This window comes from Diceros bicornis, chromosome 38 (genome assembly GCF_020826845.1).
Source record: "Diceros bicornis minor isolate mBicDic1 chromosome 38, mDicBic1.mat.cur, whole genome shotgun sequence".
NCBI lineage: Eukaryota > Metazoa > Chordata > Mammalia > Perissodactyla > Rhinocerotidae > Diceros > Diceros bicornis.
In genome coordinates, this window is record NC_080777.1 from 16,383,671 (window position 1) to 16,404,579 (window position 20,909).

The following is a 20,909-nucleotide window of genomic DNA, read 5'->3' on the forward strand; positions in this document are numbered from 1 at the left end:
AAAGAACACTGGAGGTTACTCATTGTGTTGCTGTCTAATAGTGGCAGGTCATTTTGATTACATGATTAAATGGATTGAAGCGCATGAAAGCAGGAAAGGGGAGGGGCGTAAAGGGGATTATCGGATAAGGTGTACTGCTACTTTAAAATTATGCATGCCTGGCCCCATCCTGGTCCCTCCCACTGCTCTAGGCACCTGCTGCAAGCTTGGGGAGCTCAGTTCCAGGCAGGCCACCAAGCCGACTGCACTCTGTGAGTTTCAGGTAACCCAGTATTTGCTGTGCGGAATACCTTACTTTGGCACACAAGTCTTCTTTGCAGCATTACTGCTGTTGCGGCCTCTTTGCTAAGAGTCACCGGGGGTTACTGCAGCGTTGCCAGGCAACGAGGGACAGCGGTCCTGTGAAGAGCCACTTGTCACATTGAGGGGACTGGTTGAAATGCAATAAAGAAATGGTAACTCAGCTTATTTATCAATACAATTACTTACACAGTATTAGGGGTCCATATTTAACCGACAAACACAGTCATATGAGGAAACACACAAACGTTTGCTAAATACGAAAGCGTAGGACGGACAGATGGTGTTGGGTTTCTAATCAGCTTTACTGTGGGCTTAAAGTTGTCGCACCTGCTGGGATGAAGGGGAAAGGCCTGAAGTGCTCTGCCAGCTTTATTTCGGGCATCTGCAAGTCCCCTCTGTGTTCCAACATACCGTACTGTGTACAGAAAATCTATACCATTCTTTACCTTGTTAAGTAGAGTGGATAGTGCTAATTCCCTGGGGTAGAGTAACAATCTGAAACTGCTGTGTGGTGAAATATATTAATAAGAATATGTTTCTATATGTATATATAAAACTGGTTGTCCTGTGGACTTTTAAAGTGCTTGATTTGCCCCATACAATGAAGCTATTTATCAAGAGAATGAGTGTTGCGCTCTGGACAATGTACTTCAAAATGTTTTCTGAGAAGTTCAATGATGTTTCTTGGCAGGGGCTCAAATCCTCATGCTTAGGATGAACTTAAGTTTTAAGGATGTAGCAGGATTTTCTTGACACTCTGTTTTTGGTTCCCAGACACCAGCTGCTACTCATGTCTTCGCCATTGCTAAGAACGTCTCTGATACTACCTCAGTGTGAAAACGTGTCTGCGGTTTCCCGAAAATGGAGTATCTCAATGTTCCTTAAAGCAACCGGCTTGAAAGTGTTGCTGGCGAGCGGCATGGGCCTTATTATTTATTTAAGAATGCTTTATCAGGAGGAGAATGCTTTTCTGTAAACATGAATTGCCTGGCTCTTTCCCTGGGCTTTGGCTTCTTGTCTTACGTCGCTGAAACATTGATCTTTGCCTATTTCGCTTCTATATCCTTGGCTGACTCACAAGGTCTTTTCCCGAGGCTGGAGAATGTGGGAGCTTTCAAGAATGTTTCAGTCGTGCCAGCTGAAGCAACGTGTGGACTCCCAGGCCGAAGCACTTTTTGTCACAGCTCTGCTGCTGCTGAAAGTATCCAGTTCTGTACCCAGCGGCTTTGCATTCAGGATTGTCCGTACAGATCTTCAACCCCAACCTATAGTGCCCTGTTCTCAGCAGGCCTCAGGAGCTGCATCACCGCAGACCAGCATGATCTGCGTCCCGACTCCCATAGCAATTCTACAAGTTTTATTTTTGGAAATCGCAAGAATTGCTTTGCTTCTCCTCCTTCTCCAAGGCTAGAGGCATCATTTACTTTAGCTGTGTGGTTGAAACCTGAGCAAGAAGGTGTAATGTAAGTAGTTGAGTGAGTGTAAGCTTTCCTAGGGTCCTGAAAAATCTGTAGTAGTGAAGATGATTGCAATTTGAATTCCAAACTGGAAATGAAGGCTAATACTTTGGAATTCAGGCGATTGAAGACCAGCTCCTATGTTAGTCTTTCCTATTCAAGTTTATGTTCCAAACATTTTTTCCTAATTTAAAATTTTTATCTCCTTCTCGTGGATGAAGTGAGCCCTCAAAAAGAATATGTTAAAAAAAAAGAAGAATATGTTAAAATAGTTTCATTGCAGGCAGACATGTTTACACCTGACTCATTTTTCCTAGTAGATTAGCTAAAGCTTTGGTCTTAGCCAAACCTTCAGGGGCTAAACCAGGCTCAGTTGTGAGTTTTCAGGCATAGGGACTAGCAATACAAATAATTGATATTTTCAAAGTCTTGGTCTAAGTTTGTATAAACACCTGCTCTTACTAGAGTATAAAATTTTCATTAAGTAGATAGCTCTCTGAGGGCTTAGAATTGTGTTTTATTCATCCTGATTTCCCCAAGAAGAGATGTGTGTTTGACTCATGGAAGATGATCAATAATATGAGTTGAATAAATGAATAACACTCCATCTCTGAAAAGATATAGCTTTTGGCCCTTTACCTTGTGGTATTTTCATCTTCCGATTAGTTAGGAAATATGTAGATAAGCATGAAAGATTCTCAAAAGCTTTTATGCCATTGATTCCAGTAAAAATCCCTTCAGTGAGTTTGAAGTGGGGCTTCCTTAACATCAATTTTTGTTAGCTTATGTAATCACCTGTTCTTCATTCTGTAATAGTTTCTAAAGCTGATATCTAATGTGTTTCCCTTAAGTGTTTAGAGCCGATCTAGAAACTAGAATAAGTAGGACAGTTTTGAGGCATTTTTTGCTTATCTTTAGTCTTCCTGTAGGGGTTGGCTCTTCCCCTTGTGACATTTTCTTTATGTGAGTGTGTTGGCCAAATATCTAAAAACTTGTGAAACAAACCAGAAAAGTCTTATAATCTCATAAGCAAATATGACTTCAATGTCTTGGGTGTTTATTTTTAATTTGCCAAGTAGAAGTTGGCATATTTTCATTTTGTTGTATTTGGAATGAAAATAATCAAAACTACAATCCCTATTTCTGTATCTCCCCTAAAAGAAAATCCTGTTTTCTTACTATTTGAAATGTCAGTAAATCCAGCCTACTCAGTTTATGTAACTAGTGTCCAAAGAGACTTAAAAAATTGTTTCTTGACAAATATGGCTAGGATAAGAAATTTTTCCAAGGGGTATGTCTCTACCAAATTCATCTTCTATTGGTATCATTTCATATAAATGAGACAGAGGCGTATTATAGAGGTAGTAACACATGGTTTATGATTTTGAGAGTTCCATGCATCAAGGTCGTTTCCATTCTCAAAACTAAAATACCTGTGGGAATTGAGAGAATTTCGGGGTGTTTGCACTAGATAAGTAAAACAAACAAAACATGGATTATCTAATTATTGTTTATCCAGGAGCAGAATAAATCCAGTTCCTAAATATTTTGCAACCTGCCTTCCTCTCACATTCATTATCTACCAAAGCTGGTATGTTTACAAGCAAACAAAATAGCAAGTAAGATAATCAATAACATATTAAGAAATGCATTTTCAGTAAGCTTGGGGAAATAAGCCTGCATTTGATAAATACGTTCTTGAGTAATGGTCAAATTCTAACTTGTAGATTTAAACTCAAGAAAAACAAACAGAGGCAAACTTCTCTTAGACTGTTTAAGACCTGGAGGCAGGGAATAAAGAGAAACTCTTTCATCCCAGTGACTTAGAAATACCCAACTAACAAAGGGTTAAAAAAAAATCACAGAATTTCTATAAAACCTTATTTCTACTTTATGTAAAACTTTTATGTCAATTAAACCTATTTGCCTAAATTAAAAATATACTTGCTCTCATAACTTTATCAGCAAATAAATGTACAAGATGTAGTAAAATAGTGATAGTAAAATAGTCACTATTAAGTATTTTCCAATCTTATTCTTATCTCTCAACTTGGGGAAGGAATAAACGCAAGCGAGAAGGAATCATTTGTGAAAAATGTGTCCTTTAAGGAAAATTTTAAAACATGTTTAGCAATAATTCTTGGTTGGCTCAATTATACCTTTGCCTCTTTGATGCTTCCTCCTTAGTTTGATCACTAACTTATCATTTTTCAAGGGTCTACAATATGCCAGGCAATGCTTCTATCCTCAGAAGTTCGTGATCTAATGGGAAGACAGACAGATTGTTCTTGTTACTAAGGCAGCCAGTGTGTTAAGTGAGCACAGAGGAAGGCCCCTTCAGCAACTTTGAGCAGAGAGGGTTCTAGGATCAGGTATAGTCCTGGAGACAACTGGTGAGTTAGAGGCAACCAGGTGAAGAGAGAGACCCAGGCTCCTCCAGTACCTGATAGAATTCTCCTTCCTGGGATGTACCACCTTCTTGAGTTCTTGTCTGTGAGATGCAGGCTGATACACATGTTATAAAGCTAGTTATTTGGGGAGATGTTGATGGCTACTGTCAGTGATATTTCTCTTTAAACAGCAGATCTTTGGGAATAACATACTCAGAAATCTACTAACAAACATTCATAATATTCTCTTTTCTGCTCAAAAGTGGAGTTGCTAGGTTGAAATTTGATAGAGAGGGATGAGGCTTAAGTTCATAACTGTTTTTGCTCAGTGGGTACCGAGTGGCCAGAAATCTGCAATGATACAATTAATATAAAATAAAATAATTTATATTAAGCATAAATTCATATAGAAAATGAAAAACATTTTTGCCATATGTCTATTTAAAGGAGTGGGAAAGGAGTACCACTGTGATAAGAATAGAAGTGATTTTTTAAAAAATAATTTGATAACTGGCTTACATGGGACCTAGAAATTTTCTGAAAATTCTTCTATTTTATCAAAATATTGTTTCACTGTGTTCTTAGAAGATGGGATAACCTTTCACCCAAGATCATTAACATTACCACAGTGCCTCAGTTGGGCTGTGTGGTCATGGAGAGCTAGTCAGTTGTCTTATATATGCTGGCTTTGGCTTCTGGCCAGTTGATGATGAGGTAAGTAAAGACTATAGTTGTCTACTCGCCATTTCATCACGTGAATTAAATAGAGCGATTCTGACTTCAGGGCTGGCATTTTAGAGCTTTCTATAGACACTAAATTCTCTTTACCTTAAACAAAAAAAAAAAGAAAAAGATTTGCACTGGTGGCTCAATACTCAAGCAGGATGTAGTGTATTGTGCCGCTTCCTATAAAAGAAATAGCGGAGGAGCTAATGAGCCAATAGGCTAAATGTTAGTTTTCCAGGATGATTCAACCACTTTAGTTTCCATCATGAATCTCTAATAAAGGATGTTGAGGTTCTGGGGAATATATTCTGAATAAGAATTCTATTTTTTACTGAAATAAAAGGGCTTCTTAATTGGAATAAAGTTTGCTTTGAATATAATGACATTCAGGCATTTATTCAGAATGCACCCCTTTGAGTGGAATTTGGGGTCAGTTTCTCCACCGTAACTGCACAATGCCTTCGCATGTCTTTTGGTTGGTCGCTGACCTTTTCTCTTTTCTGGTTGCTTCCTAAGGTGTGTTATAGAAAAGACGGTGGATGGGCATATTGTGTTCAAGCTTACAATATCTGAGAAAGAGACCATGTTTTATTATCGCACAGTAAATGGTTTGCAGCCTCCAATAAAAGTAATGACACTGGGGAGAATTCTTGTGAAGAAATGGATTCATCTTAGTGTGCAGGTGAGTAAAATAAAAAATATTTAACATTTGGTTAAACACAAGGATCTGTCTTCCTTTCTTTTCTTTAAATGGCATCTTCCCACAAGATCTGAAGCAGTATCTTTTAGATTTCAAGTATATGTAAATGACAGCTAAAGAAAAACAATATTTAAATAACCTAATGGTGTATCTCTTGACATACTAGCATTTTCCCTGTCAAAATTGCTGTGAAAATTCCCACAGAAGCTTAGGACAATGCTTTTTGGAATAATAATATTCTCAGGAAATTTTTGTTTTATTTGGTTAGTATAGTTTGTTAAAAACTGTGTAAGGGCTCTTTTGGTGTCTAGTACTAATTTTACTAGTGATGGAGGTATTAAAGCCCCTGCCTGGTTTTCATAGCTCTCTTTCACAGATAGTGTCTGATGATGTGAATAAAATTTGGCTGCTGCGTTAAAATGCTGACCCTAGGACTAATGAACTTTACACTGCAGACACTCAAAAGGTGTTATATTATTACTTTAGTTGTCAACCACAGTTTGTATTAGCCTTAGAAGCTGCTAAAGGCTGAGATAACTGTGAGGAACTGTCTGGTTCCTGGGAATACAGGCAGTTTATCCTTTTGTTCCTCCAATACAGAATGGCCCAATGCTGCCAAAAGTCACTCTTGCCTTTTGTTTCAGAGGTACTGTGTACCTCAGTTCCCAGTATATGCTCTCAAAAGAGTGTCCAAACGGTGGTCCATGCAAACCCCATTCCCACTAGAGGACATTTGCACCCTCATTCATTTTATGACAATAATCTTTGATTTCTCATATTATTTTTCCAACCTGAAGCAGACAGTGAGTAGACGTCCTTAGAGGGTTTTGAGAGTTGTTATTTGGGTTTTAAAGTCTATTTCAGCATAGAAATCGTTCTTGAGGATTTAAATACAACTCGTACATGTCTTTGTTTTGCCCGGTAATAATGTGAAATTCTGCCATGTATTTGCACAGTAGTACATTAAAAGCCTTAGGAAGACTATTCAAAAATATAATTGAAGAGAGATAACAATGATTGATGTCTGTAGGAAGGTATGGACAAAGTAATCAGCGTGTTATGCCTTATCTACTCAGCTTTTAGTTAAGATATGAGTTTAGCAAACGCAGTTGGCAGGGACCACCATTTGCGTACCACCAGGGTTGGTACAAAAGGATTGGTCATGTCTGATGTCAGGCCTTGTCTATAGCACATGGCGGCTTCAATCTGTCTGTGCTTACCTCACATGTTAGTAATTAGCAGATAGGGAACTAATTTGTTCTGTATCTTGAAGTTGTGCGTTCCACTCGCTGACCAGTTCAACAGAATCGGGTTATAACTTTCAAAATGTGGAAATAGAAACTGCCAAAGAAAGGAAATCTGCAGAAGATGTCAAATAGATTGTTTGTTGCATAGTTCTGTATCAACAATGATAAAAAAAAAATTCTTTGTACTTGCCTTTAGTTTGCCTTGTCTGTGAAACTGTGCCATGTTTTGGCAGGCAGTGGTACATTAAAAGCTTTACAAAAAAAAGTTTAAAATCCAAATGCGAAGAGGTAACCATGACTGAATTACTCTCCTGGGGGTGAAATGCTCTTAGAGTGCCTGTTGAAATCAGCATTATCATTTCCATACATGTCAGATATGAGCCATTTTCTAGTTTAGATAAAATTTCTTTATAAATCTTTAAATCTTTGCCTTCTTTCAAGAAAAGGTTAAAGTACTTAGGATTTAATAGGACTGCTTTATTTCAAAACTGTTTGACTATCAAGAGAAAACTTGTCCATTCCAATTTGTACCACTTCTTTTATTTATTTTTACATAAGTTTTTTCCATTCTACATTTTACATTAAAACTACAGAACTAAGCAGTTATAAAACAGAAAAACCAGGCAGATCAGTCATTTATTTGTCTGGCATTTATTGATAGATTTGGGGGTACCTAGCATTATGAGAATCTGGATTCATTCAAATGAAAATTAAAGAGCAATTATTTACTCTGAATTGGAGATCTGCATAGGGTTCCTTTAAATTGGACACCAGTCTGAATACATGTAAGATATTATGAAATTTATAATAATTTATATTATACATGTTTCAAATGCAACGTGCTCATTCCTTAAAAGTTGTTATAAAAAAGTAGTGGGAAGGGGGCTGGCCTGGTGGCATAGTGGTTAAGTTCAAGTGCTCCGCTTCAGTGGCCCAGGGTTCACGGGTTTGGATCCTGGGTGCGGACCTATGCACCACTCATCAAGCCATGCTGTGGTGGCGTCCCACATACAAAATAGAGGAAGATGGGCACAGATGTTAGCTCAGGGTCAATCTTCCTCAAGCAAAAAGAGGAAGATTGGCAACAGATGTTAGCTCAGGGTGAATCTTCCTCACCAAATAAAAAAAAAAAGTAGTGGAAAGGACAAGAGAAGAGAAGTAGGGAAATCTGATTCAGTTAATGCTACTCTGTAGTCTTGACAAATTCATTTGACTCAGTTTCTTTACTTATATAGTAAGAGAATTGGACTAGATGAGCAAAATGAGGCTTCATTGAATTCTACATAAAAAAGTAAGTGGAGTAATCTATGCAGAAATAGAAGCATAAAGATGTACCCCTGAAATTTACACAATGTTATAAACCAATGTTACCACAATAGACAAAAAATTGGAAAAAAAAAAGGTAAGTGGAGTATAGAGGGAGGCACAATTTATTAAAGTATAGAAAGCTGTTGAGTTGTGTGGGGTTGTCTAGATAGTAAGCGACAGAACTAGCTGACTATCAGACTTATACTTTTTTCTGCTTCTCTGTGCTATCTACTATTTACACAGAAACATATTTTTGGTAGACTTTATGGCCAAGATATGGACAAATGCAGCTTGTGAGTCTTCCATTGTATAAGTGCCAAGAATATATTTCAAGATAAAGTGTAACTTACTCGCTATTTCATTGTTATGTAGTACATCCAAATTCTGTTTGGTTTTGGCATTAGGGACTTTCATCATGCTAGGCAGAGGATAGAACACATAATTGATAATCTGGTTTAGTCAAGTTTCAAATTGCAAGTCTGTAATTAATGTGTATGCATATTTTTATTCATTCTCCAATATGGCCACAAATCAATGAATTTGTATGGTGTGTGTATGTGTGTATAAAAATAAAACATAATCTTTACTCATGGGGTTGGCTCAGACATCAGAATTTAACTTATAAGGCCCAGTGACATAAAATTAATTAACAGATCTGACCTTACACCTTACCTCAGACAGTTGACTCAGTATCAGCTTTCTATCAGTAAAATCGGAATTCTAATTTCCCAAATTCAGAAAAAATAAATGAGTTTTAAATAATTAAATCCCTGGGCAAAAAAGGTGCCAGGAAGAGCCAGACGTACTGAATATTGGAAGTCTAGTTTCCTAAACAAAAATTGCCTGATGTTATAGTAATGAATCTAACAGCTTTTCTTCAAGCACTAGCATTTTGAAGGTTCAACCTGTTGGAAAATGATTAGTTTTTAAATTAATATTCATTCAGGGACTTGAATCTGACACGATTGCCAATTTAAATTTCACTTTGGGGTAATATATTGGCTATTGCAAATTATATCAAGCTGAAATTCGTTATGTCATATTTTTTGTACTAAAACTGGAAAAAAATCAATTCAGACTTTTTATTATCAAATGGGGAACACTGATAACATTAGCAGATTTTTTAAAGCTTAGTTTTCATATTGAATCAGCACATGCTCTAGTTATTGTAAGAGATCTCTTTTGGTTTTCTTTTTAAAAAAAGTTTTGAAATATGGAAAAGGATTGCTTTGGTAGTTTGTTATGAATTGGGAGGTAAAACAACTTGGCAATATATTCACATTTAGTTGCATATAATTTAAAAGTAAAACTCAGAGTTTCCTATGAAAACACTGTTTTTGCTTAAGCAGTTCTACACATTTTATAGGACAAATAGCCTCAAAGAATCATTAGTATAGTAACCCTGTAGTAATTATGCTGAAATGCAGTAAAACAATTACTATAATTTAAAGCTGATGAAATACTGCAACTATGGAAGCAAGAAATGGTTTAGCAATGGGTTATTCACATTTTCTATGCTACTTTGAGGGCTCCTTGATACACTGAAAATTCAAGAGCCATAGATAGTTCTAGCTACAATAATGTGAAAAGGAGCAGTTCTAAGTTGATACAAGGAAGCAAAAAAATGCATGGTAAATAAAGTTTTAAGAATCAATAGATGAAGAATAGGGGTTTCATAATCAGAGTTTGTTCATGAAATATGTTCTTGTGATTTATGTATTCAATCTGAAAAAGGAAAACTATCGATAGTTCTGGAGAAAAAGAAAATGGAATTTAACCAACATTTGTTAGAATAGATAAACCAAGTCTCTCAATTAATCTCTGGAATGTATGCCCATGTGCACACTTTGTAAAGGTATTTCCATATCTCTATTGATTGAGGGAACATAAAACGTCCATTCAGCCTCATAGAAGTTTCCTCATTCAGTCTGTAAGCTCTATGTCCTGGGATTCTCATGGGAACACCACCTCAACCCCTCACCCCAAGAGAATCAATCCATACCATCCCTTTAATAATTTTCATTGCTTTTATCTATAACTATTTATATGTTTGTGTGTGCATGTGTTAAATATTATTTATTTGTGCAAAGCCTTCTGTTTGTATCTTGCCAGCTGAATATCACCTGAGCGAGTTGAATGGTTTTAGTTATTCAAAACTAAGCAAAGATTAATAGAATTTAATGAAGCTTTTCAGAATAATCAGTTAAAAATGATGATAATAGCTGCCATTTTTGAGCACTGATTATGTGTACTGTATTAAACGTTGTACATGCTTAAATTTCAAACACTAATAATAGTTCTGTGACGTTGGCTTATATATCTCCATTATAGAGATGAGAAAAATGAGCCTCAGGCAGGTTAAATTACCCACCTAAATTTACAGTCTCAAATTTCTCTGACCTTTAACTAAAAAAATAATAAATTGCCATGAACCTAGGTCACTGTGAAGATCTAAGGAGTAATTAATTTTCAAAGTTCTCTGAATCTCCCCCAAAAAAAAACCAAGAACTGAAAAGATATATTTGTAAAGTAAATATAAATTAACTTTTGTGCATGTTTGTACATGTTGGTAATGTAAATATTTGTAATGATCCACATATTTACATGATTTTTACAAATAATTAAAATCAATATATTTTGCAACTATATCCCTCATTGATACAAGTGGTGTAAATGCACAACAAAATGTAATTTTATATGAAGTTCTACTCAATATCTCTATTGTTTATGGCAGTCAGGAAAGACTACAGTGGATTAAAAAAAGAATATTCCACTTAAACCATCCTGATCACCTGATCCATGCCATACAGAACCAAGCCTTGTTATGATACAATAGAAGCAAGAAGGGGGGAGTCTTCTCGTTTGATTATGGAAAGAGGTAAAACCATCCAAGTAAACATTAACTATTCTCTGTGCATTTTTGCATGGGACTTTAAAATACAATATGTAGTCAGAAGGCAAGTCTTTAATTCTTGAAATTTTACTTAAAAATTGTGCAACCTTAGGAACATTATGTAACTCTTTGAAATGTTAGCTATCTACTACAAATTGAGAACAAAGATAAACCCAGCCTATTTAGCTTAAACCATAAATGTGACATGTAAAGAAAATAATGTCTGATAAAGCACTTTATAGTCTGCTGTGATGGAACTTACAGTCTATTAGGAGGAAAAGACAATCAAATAATCACACCAATGAAAGCAAACTTATAGCTATGATATGTTCTATGGGATCATCTGAAGGACGATTTGATCAAATCACTGAAGTGGAGGAAGGCTTACTTGAAGAAATTATATTAGATACGTGTATGAGTGTTTTAGGCCTGCCCTAAAAAAAATCACAAACTAGGTAGCTTAAAACAACTGAAATTTACTATCTCACAGTTCTAAAGACTACAAGTCAGAAATCAAGGTATCCACAAGGCCATGCTCTCTCTGAAACCTGTAGAGGAGTATCCTTCCTTGCTTCTTCCAGCTTCTGGTGTATACCAGCAATCTTTAGCTTTTAGCTGCATCTTTCTAATCTCTGCCTCCGTTATCACATGGCCATCTTCTCCCCTTGTGTGTCAGTGTTTTCTCTTCTTATAAAGACACGGATTACGTTGGATTAGGACCCGCCCTAATTCAGTCTGACTTCATCTTAACCTGGTTACATCTGTGAAGACCCAATTTCCAAATAAGGTCACATTCACAGTCACTGAGGGTTGAGACTTTAATCTATCTTTTTGGGGGACACAATTCAACTAATAACAATATGTTTTGAAAAGAATGTGTGAGATTCAACTAGGCAAAGCGAGTAGGGAAGAACTTGCCGTACGTGCAGAGCGAATAATGCAAATGCCCTTTTATAAAAGGGAATCTGTTGCACATGAGAAACTAAAAGGCGAGTGTGGGCAGAGTGCAGCAGACAAAGTGAAACAGCATATGAATGAAGCCAGAGCAATCGAAAGATGCTATGTTTTAAAGAGCATTGTTGGCCATGTTACTTTTTCAATGGGACTCTACTGAAATGTTTTATGTAGGGAACAGGAGACAAGGAAGGAAGAGGAGTTAGGAAAAATGTATGACCTGAACAGATTATCTTTTCAAAAAGACTGCTTTGGGTGCAGTGAAGAACACTTTGCATGAGGACAAGAACAAAGGGTTGTTAGTTTACTCTCATGGCCCGAATGAGATGTAAGTATATCTTGAACTGTAATGGCAATAGTAGATATGCAGAGAAGTGGTCAGCTTTGAGAACTGTTTAAGAATTAAAATCAAAGAGTTTGTTGATGGAAAGAAGGTGGAGGTTATGGGAAAGGGAGTTGTTGATAAATCCCAGATTTCTGGCTTGGATAATTACATGGATAATGGTTTCATTTGCCACAATAGAAACAGTGGAAGAGATTCAGATTTTGTGTGTGTGTGGGTGAGGAAGGCCGGCCCTGAGCTAACATCTGTGCCATTCTTCCTCTATTTTGTGTGTGAGTCACTGCCACAGCGTGGCTTGATGAGTGGTGTAGGTCTGTGCCCAGGATCTGAACCTGAGCTGCCAACACAGGGCACGCTGAACTTAACCACTACGCCACAGGGCCAGCCCCAAGAATCACATTTTTGACACTCAGTATGTATGAGCTAGACTTCAGCTCAGGGCAATAATTCTCAACTGTATAAATCATTAGCATCATTGAGAAACTTTAAAAAATATTCTGATGCCCACACTCTGTGTCTTTATTGGTCTGGGATAGGGCCCAAGCATTATTTCTTCCTCCCTTCTTTGATGGATTAAAAAGTGTGTAACAAAAAAAAAATCAGAATTCAAGACAGGAAGTGATCATCTCCATTTCAGCTATGTCAGGAAAGATACATAAAGTAGGTAGGTTCTGAGTCAACTCTTGAAAGATAGGTAGGTTTTTAATAGGTGGATAAGGGGAGGCAGGAAGAAATTCTATGTATCAGGAACAAGGGAAAAATGCTTGGGAGATGAAAATAGCAAACTTGTCAGTAGAATGGTGGTCTGAGTTTCTTAGAAAGAAATGTATCTTGTGCTGAAAAAAGTAGTGTAGAGGTATAGAACTATAAATTTATTTCCCCCGATAGACAACCGGTGTTTTTTCACCTGCTCTTAATCCAATCTATTTGGTAACTGTTACTAGACATTAGTATATATATACCGTATATGTATACATACACCAAAAAAAAAAAATTTTGTTTAGCTAATGTGTGCAAAAAAGATCATCACACATCACATTACAGTGTTTTCCTTTTGAAAATCTGAATGTTACCAGTCTAATATTTCATAGCAAAAATTTAAGTTCAGTAAGACTTTTCCTATGGAAACACCTCCAATGAAGAAATAAAGCAAGCCACAAATAAATGAACATTCAAACTTAGAAACTGATATATGAAGAATTTAGCATTTTTTCCTGCTAGAAAATGGCAGATTCTCAACCAGTAGCTATAAAATGTACAATATATACAAAAGGAAAATATATACAAATATTATAGTGCATATTTATTACATACACTACTAAAAATGAAAATTGCTGTAAAAAGGAAAGTATTTTCCAACATCTGCTTATTTGTTTCAACAATCTCTAGTCTTGAAAATGCCACTATGGTAATTCTGTTAGATTTATAATGGTTAAAATTTGATGGTAGTGCTTTTAAAACCTATATTATCTAATGGAATTGTCATTTATACTATATTACTTTCATATAAAAGCCAAATATAATAAGACATAATTTTGGCTTCTTTTGAGGGTAGGCATTTTTGTGCCTACAGGGCTAACGGATGCCTTCAGTTATACATGAACAGTTCCCACTCAAGTCAGAAAACACAGCGTGTGTATAACCTAGGGCAAAATTTGGCCTGTGGTATGTATCACTTGGTAATGGAATGGAGAATAAGACTTTATATAAACATGGACTTGAGTAGTTTTATTGTCCCACACTGTTTCCCTTGGTATTTCTCTCTTAAAACGTTAACATTCAAAAGTATTCCAAGCAGCTGTATGTTCTGGATGCATAATAAGGGCATAAGTTCAAGACACCAGTTTAGATATCTATAAGCCAAAGAGAGAATAGTTAAAATAAAAAAAATTAAGAAAACTTTTCCAAGAATGAAAAGGCTGTAATAGGTCTGCTCAACTTCCAAATATCTAGCTACAGCAGTGAAAAAATACTGATATTTACAAATTATATATGTAATTATATGTGTATATATATTATAAGTGCTTGTCAGAAGAGGCAATTTCATTCTACTTTCTAAAGATTACATGAAATAATCCCTGAAAAGTTGAATTGTATATTCTAGAAGTAGAAAAAATAATTTTGTTTATGCTTAGTGTTCATGGTTCTCAGTCTAGGGAGGGGAGAAAGAAAGAAAGAGAGACAGAAGGGGAAGGGACAGAGAGGCATTTGAGTTGGTGAGGGAAGCGTGAGGAAAGCCAGAGCCCAGGGGCTGAGGAGGAGATTCAGCCCATGCCAATTTCACTGTGGCAGAATTGACCAAGAAAGTTTAGATGATGAAAGTATACTATGTAATTTTAGGTTGTTTGTTTTCTGGAATGCAAATCCTGTGTGTTATTCTAATTAATTTGGCCAAAATCTGTTACATGTAGCCATTTTGGGGGTGTTGGGACTTTAGGAAATTTGTAGAAAGGAGTTGAATTCAATGTTTGGGTCGAATACTAGGTAGATAGAAAAAACAATCAAAGGTGTGAGCTGCAAATGAAATGAATTCTGTGGGAGTACACATTGGGACAAATGGTGACCATTATAATTTAATCTCCTAAAATATCTGCAAGCATCTCAGGCAGAGCATCTCAAAGTATGTGAGAAGAGGCTTTTATAAATATTAAAGAGAAGTACGACCTCAGAAATTTTGAAAACTGGAGAGCACTAAGCTTGGAGAGTTCCAGCATAGCTAGTGCTTGTTTGTCTGTTTATTTTTAATTACTTTTTTGTTTGTTTTTTCAGATAATTGTAGATTCACAGGCACTTGTAGGAAGTGACACTGAGAGATCTTATTTATCCTTTACCCATTTCCCCCAATGGTAACATCTTGCAAAACTATAGTATGATCCAACAACAAGGACATCGACATTGATAGGAATTGATACAATCCCCTCGTCTTATTTAGATTTCCCATTTTTCTTGTACGTGCGTGCGTGTGTGTGTAGTTCTGTACAATTTTATCGTGTGTAAATTTGTGTACCCACGATAGTGAAGATATAGAACAGTTCCACCACTATAAGTGTTTTATGACCACACCCATCTTGTTCCTTCTTCCATGGCAGCCCCAGGTCCCTAACTTCTGGCAGCCACTAATCTATTCTCCATTTCTAAAATTTTGTCTTTTCAAGATGTTAGGTACATGGAATCACACGATATGTAACTTTTTGACAATGGCGTTTTTCACTCAACATCATTCCGTGAAGATTCATCTAAGTTGTTGAATATATCAAGTTCTGTTTTTATTGCTGAGTAGTAGTTGATGATATGGATGTACCACAATTTGTTTAACCATTCACCCTGTGAATGACATCTGGGTTGTTTCCAGTTTTTGACTGTTACAAATAAAGCTAATATAAACAATTGTGAATGGGTTTTGTTAACATAAGTTTTTATTTCTCTGGGATAAATGCCCCAGGGTGCAATTGTTGGGTTGTATGGCAAGTTGCATGTTTAGTGTTTTAATAAACTACTAACTGTTTTCCAGAGTGACTGTACCATTTTTAATTCCAACCAGCAGTGTGTGGCTGATTCAGTTTCTCTACATCCTTGCTAGTATTTAACATTGTCACTATTTTAATTTTAACCATTCCGATAGGTATGTAGTGATATCTCATTGTGGTCTTAATTTGCATTTCCCTGGTAACTAGTGATATTGAGCAACTTTTCTTGTGCTTGTTTGCCGTCTGTACGTCCTATTTGGTGACATCTCTCCTCACGTCTTTTACCCATTTTCTAATTAGATTCTTGTTTGTAGCTTCTTTTTTTAATCTCTTAACAGGGTCTTTCACAGAGCGAAAGTTTTCATTTTAATGAGGTCCCACCTATCAGCCCTTCCTTTTACGGATTGTGCTTTTGGTGTCAAGTTTATGAATTCTTTACCTAGCCCTAAGTCCTGAAGATTTTCTCCTATATTTTTTCCTAAAAGTTTTATAGTCTTATATTTTAAGATTTATTTATATACAGTTATATGTTATTAAAGATAAAATATTTTAGAGCCAACCCTGATGCGTTAAAGTTCATAGTGCTCTGCTTTGGCAGCCTGAGTTCCACTCATAGGCCCAGAATCACACCACCTGTCTGTCAGTAGCCGTACTGTGGTGGCGGCTCACATAGAACTAGTACCTACAACTAGAATATACACTTGTGTACTGGGGCTTTGTGGGGGAAGTACAAAGGAGGAAGATTGGCACAGATGTTAGCACAGGGTGAATCTTCCCCTGCAAAAAATAATTTTATTTTAATATTTTATATTTATCTTTTTATATTTTAAAATATATATTTTATATTTACATTTAGAGTTAATGTACAAGGTGTGAGATTTAGATTAAAATTTTTTGATTTGTTCATTTATTTTTTTGCCAGTGGATGTCCAAATGGTCCAGCAACATTAGTCGAAAAGAGTAACCTTCATCCATTTAATAGCTTTTGCACATTTGTCAAATATCAGTTGGACATATTTGTGTGGGTCTATTTCTGGATTCTCTATTCTGTTCTATTAATCTATGTGTCCATCCCTCTACAAATACCACGAAATTTTGATTACTATGAGCCTTAATGTTTGGCAGAGTGATTCCTCCTACTTCTTTTTTTTTCTTTTTATTCTTGTTTTTTTTTTTTAACATATTTCAGGGCCTGGGCCTTTCCGTATAAGTTTTAGAGTAAGTTTGTCTATGTCTACAAAATGTCTCCCTTGAGAGTATCATAGGAATTGCATTAAATCTATAGATCGACTTGTGGAGAATTGATATGTTTTACCATGTTGAATCTTCCAATACATGAACATGCTACATATCTCCATTTATTTAGGTCATCTTTGATTTCTTTTATTGGCATTTTGTAATTTGCAGCATACATGTCCTGTACATGTTTTGCTAAGTTTATTCATTAAAGTGTTTCATTTTCTTCAGCATGATTGAAATTGGTCTTGTGTATTAAATTTTGGTTTCTACATGTTTACTGTTAGTATATAGAAATGTTATTGATTTTTGGGGAGTTGATCCTATATTTTGAAACATTGCTGAACTTACTTATTAGTTCTGAAAGTTCTTTTGTAAGTTGTTGGAATTTTTTCTGTAGGCGATTATGTCATCTACAATTAGGAGCAATCTATATGATTTTTTATTTTTTTTTCTTTCCCTATTGCAGTAGCTAGAATTTCTAGTGCTATGTTGAATATGAGTTGTAAGAGCGAACATCCTTGCCCTGTTCCTAATCTTAGGGAGAAAGCTTTCAGCCTTTAGCCATTAAGTATTATGTTAGCTGTAGATTTTTTATAGTGCTCTTTATCAAGTTGAGGAAATTTCCCTCTGTTCCTAATTTACTGAGAGTTTTTATTATGATGAATGTTGGATTTTGTCAAAGGCCTTTTATGCATCAATTGATATCACCATATGATTTTTCTTCTTTAGCCTGTTAATGTGGTTGATTACATTGATTTTTCAATTGTTGAACCAACCTTATATACCTAGAATAAATTCCACTTGGTCATGATGAATAATTCCTTATAAAAGGAATTATCGCTGGATTTGATTTGCTAATATAATTTTGAGGATTTTTACATCTATGTTCATGAGATGTGTTTATCTGTAATTTTCCTTTCTTGTTCTACCTTTTGGTATTAGGTTAATACTATTCTCATAAAATGAGTTAGGAAGCATTCCTTATTGTTTCCTAGAATACCTATGTAAAATTGGTGTTAATTCTTCCTTAAATGTTTGGTAGAAATCTCCAGGTTTCCAGTGAAGCTGTCTGGCCTTGGAGAGCTCATTTTTGGAGATTTTAAACTAAATTAGATTTCTTTAATAATTATAGAAGTATTCAGACTGCCTATTTCATCTTGGTTGAATTTAGATAGTTTGTGGTTTTCAGTGAATTGGTCCATTTCTTCTACGTTGTTGAATTTGTGACTGTAATATTGTTCATATTATCCCTTATTGTCATTTTACTAACTACAGGATCTAAAGTAATATCCCGTTTTTTATTCCTGATAGTAGTAATTTGTGTCTTCTCTCTTCTTCTATTTGTTAGTTTTGCTAGAGTTTTCTCAGTCTTATTGATATTTCTGAGGAGCCAAATGTTTGTCCTCTTGATTTTTCTCTGTTGTTTTTCTATTTTCAGTTTCACTGATCTCTTCTCTTCTATTTATTATTTCCTTCCTTCTGCTTGCTTTGGGCTTATTTTGCTCTTCTTTTTCTAATTTCTGAGGTAGGAACTTAGATTAATGTTTCAAGACCTTTCCTCTTTTCTAATGTAAATATTAGGTTTAGTTTAGTGCTGTAATTTAATGTGTAATTTAATTTAGTGTTTAACTTAATTTAGTGCTGTAAATATCTCTTTACACACTGGTTTGGCTACACCCCACACATTTTAACATGTTGTATTTTATTTTCATTCAGTTCTGTGTATTTTTTAATGTTATTTGAGACTTCCTCGTTGATTCATGCATTAATTAGAAGTGTGTTGTTTAGTTTCCAAGCATTTCAAGATTTTCAAAATTATATTTTTGTTATTGATTTCAAATTTGAATCCATTGTGGTTAGAGAATACACTCTGTATGATTTCAGTTCTTTAACATTTGTTGGGTTTTTTTTCTTTTAATGGTACAACATGTAGTCTATCTTGGTGAATATTCCATGGGCACTTGAAATTAATGTGTATTCTGCCATTGTTGTGTAGCATGTTTTTATATACATATATATAGAAATATATATACACTGTATATATATATCAATAATCTATCTAATTTTAATCTATTATGCCAATCTCTGTCTTTTATTTGGTACATTGAGACCATTTACATCTCAGCTTCTTATTGATGTGTTGAGCTATGTCTGCAATTTTATCACTTGTTTTCTATTACTTCCGTTTGTTTTTGGTTTCTCTATTTCTCTTTTCTTACTTTGCTGTGAGTTACTTGAACACATTGTAGGATTCCATCTTTATTTATTTATAGCATTTTTGAGTATGTCTTTCTGTATAGTGTTTTCAGTGGCTCTAGGTATTACAGGGTACATAAGGAACTTATCACAGTCTACCAGCATTGACATTTTGTCACTTCTACTGAAGTGTAGAAGCTTTACTTCCATTTGGGTCCCTTTACTTACCCCACTTTTTGAGTATAATTGTCTTGAATGTTTCCTCTCTGTACACTGAGCACCACATAAAATGGTGTTATCATTTTTTTTGTGTGTGTGAGGGAGATCAGCCCTGAGCTAACATCCATGCTAATCCTCCTCTTTTTGCTGAGGAAGACCGGCTCTGAGCTAACATCTATTGCCAATCCTCCTCCTTTTTTCTCCCCAAAGCCCCAGTAGATAGCTGTATGTCATAGTTGCACATCCATCTAGTTGCTGTATGTGGGACATGGCCCCAGCATGGCCGGAGAAGCGATGCGTCAGTGAGCGCCTGGGATCTGAACCCGGGCTGCCAGTAGCAGAGCGCGTGCACTTAACCGCTAAGCCACGGGGCTGGCCCGGTGTTATCATTTTTGCTTCAGCTATCAACTAGTATTTAATAAACTCGTGATAAGAAGGATAATCTACATATTTACCATTAATATTTCTCATTAGGATGTTCTTATTTTTTTTCCTGAATTTCTAAACTTTCTGTTACCATTTTGTTTCTATTTAAAGAACTTCCTTTAGTCATTGTTTAAGGGTAGGTTTGATGAAAACAAATCCTCTTAGTTTTCATTCATCTGAGACTGTCTTGATTTTCCCTTTGTTTGTAAAGTAAATTTTTGGTGGATATAAAATTCATGATTGACAATGAATTTCTTTCATTACCTGATAAATATTCTGCTCCTTTTGGCTTCCGTTGTTTCAGATGAGAAATCTGTTGTCATTTGAATTGATGTCCCTTATAAGTTTTGCATCATTGTCCTCTGGCTGCTTTCAAGACTTTTTCTGTTGTTTTTTTGTGTGTGTGTGTGAAGAGGACTAGCCCTGAGCTAACATTTGATGCCAGTCTTCCCCTTTTTTCTTGGGGAAGATTGGCCCTGAGCTAACATTTGTGCCCATCTTCCTCTACTTTATATGGGACGCCGCCACAGCATGGCGTAACAAGTGGTGCGTCGGTGCGTGCCCGGGATCCGAACCTGCAAACCCCAGGCCGCCGAAGTGGAGCGCGCACACTTAACGGCTTGAGCCACCAGGTGGCCCCTCTCTGTTGGTTTTTTAAAATTTTTTCCAGAAGTTTAATATTGAATGCCTTGGCGTGAATTTCTTTGGTTTTAACCTATTTTGTGGAGTTTTTTGGAGTATTATTTGGAGTCTGGGTTGCTTAGACTCTTTAAGCTATATTTTATGTCTTTTGCCATATTTGCAATGTTTTCAAACATTCTTCCTTTGAATACATTTTCAGTGCCACTCTTGTCTTTCTAGAATTCTGATTATCTGAATATTAGCTCTTTTGTTATTGTCCCATAGATCCTTGAGGCTCTCTTCATTTTATTTCTTTTAATCTCTTTTTTCTCTTTTGTTCAGATTAGGTAGACTCTATTGATCTGCCTTCAAGTTCACGGATTCTATTCTGTCATCTCCACTTTACCCTTGAGCCCATAT

The 20,909-nt window shown here is 35.8% G+C and overlaps 1 protein-coding gene across 1 annotated transcript in view; it reads left to right on the forward strand.

Moving 5' to 3' along the window:
• Positions 1–741: 741 nt before the first annotated feature.
• USH2A (usherin) overlaps positions 742–20,909 on the forward strand; it is a 747,185-nt gene continuing 727,017 nt past the window's right edge. The window contains exons 1-2 of the mRNA XM_058533703.1: positions 742–1,766; positions 5,393–5,558. Of these exons, the coding sequence (XP_058389686.1) occupies positions 1,282–1,766; positions 5,393–5,558 (651 nt within the window). The 5' untranslated portion in view covers positions 742–1,281. The remainder of the gene's footprint in view (positions 1,767–5,392; positions 5,559–20,909) is intronic.